The sequence below is a fragment of the Rhea americana genome, unplaced genomic scaffold (assembly GCF_003343005.1).
Source record: "Rhea americana isolate MKP2758 unplaced genomic scaffold, rheAme1 scaffold_628, whole genome shotgun sequence".
Classification (NCBI taxonomy): Eukaryota; Metazoa; Chordata; class Aves; order Rheiformes; family Rheidae; genus Rhea; species Rhea americana.
The window spans coordinates 67,976-69,007 of NW_028186788.1; the positions used below are offsets into that span (position 1 = coordinate 67,976).

Here is a 1,032-nt window from a genome sequence, read left to right on the forward strand (position 1 = left end):
CTGTGCCCCGATGCACCATGTGTCCCCGTGTCCCTGTCACCCTTCCCGTATGCACTGTGCACCGTGTCCTTCTGCCACCACGTCCCTGTGCTCCGATGCAGCGTCCCCGTGTCCCCGTGTGCTCACCGATGGCCAACCCGTCCATCAGGTTGTGGATCCCATCCCCCAGCACCACCATCCAGACAAAGTCGGTGGCCCCTGGCCTGGGGGGCAGCATGGGGCCGTGGGAGTGTCCATGAGGGTCTCCGTGGGGGTGTCCGTGGGGCTCGGCCGCCCCGGGGAGGCCCAGCTCTAGCTCGGGGGCCGTCAGACACCGCAGCTCGGCCCCTGCGGTGGGAGCACTGTGGTGGGCGCGGGGGCCGGGGGCGGCGGGCGCCGGGGCGGGTGCCGGGACCTTACCTGGTGCCGGGGCAGCGGAGCAGGGGGTCTCTCTGGGGGGGCAGCTGCTCGCTGCCCTGCGCTGCTGGAGGAGAGCAGAGCCGGGCGTCGGGCACGCAGCAGGATCCTGCGGTCCCCGCGCCCGCCGTGGCGCCCGCCCGGCTCTCACCGCGGCCTCCCGGCGCCGCCGCAGCATCCCCAGGAGCAGCTCCGTGAGGAAGAGCAGGTAGATGCCCCCCAGGACCGCCAGCCCCTGCCGCAGCTCCGCAGCCCCCAGCTGCGCCGGCGTCTCCGCGTGCCGCCCCTGGGCCTGGGGGCGAGCGAGCCGGCGGCTCAGGGCGCCCGGACGCCGGGGCCCCCGGCACCCCCGGCGCCCCGCTCCCCCGGGCCGGTACCTACGTGGGGCCAGAGGTGCAGCAGGGCGTCCCCGCAGAGCGTCCCCGCCGCCAGCGCCACCAGGAAGGAGAGCAGCGAGCGGAAGGCGCCGCGGCTCAGCAGCGGCACGAGGAGCACGGCCAGGGCGGAGGGCAGGCTGAGCAAGGCGACGGCCAGCAGCCCCCAGCCCAGCGCTGCGGGCGCCGTGAGCGCCGGCGGGGCCGGGGGTGCCGGGCCGGGGGGTGTCAGGATGGGGACGGGGAGTGCCGGGATGGGGTC

The 1,032-nt window shown here is 76.3% G+C and overlaps 1 protein-coding gene across 1 annotated transcript in view; it reads right to left on the reverse strand.

The window, feature by feature from the left end:
- The window catches only part of SLC39A5 (solute carrier family 39 member 5), a gene marked incomplete at its 5' end in the record, with an annotated part of 3,809 nt that extends 2,780 nt beyond the window's left edge, over positions 1-1,029 (reverse strand). Inside the window, 3 exons of the mRNA XM_085320303.1 lie at positions 41-327; positions 400-688; positions 778-1,029. Coding sequence (XP_085176429.1) covers positions 41-327; positions 400-688; positions 778-1,029 — 828 coding nt within the window. The remainder of the gene's footprint in view (positions 1-40; positions 328-399; positions 689-777) is intronic.
- Between the last annotated feature and the right edge of the window lie 3 nt (positions 1,030-1,032).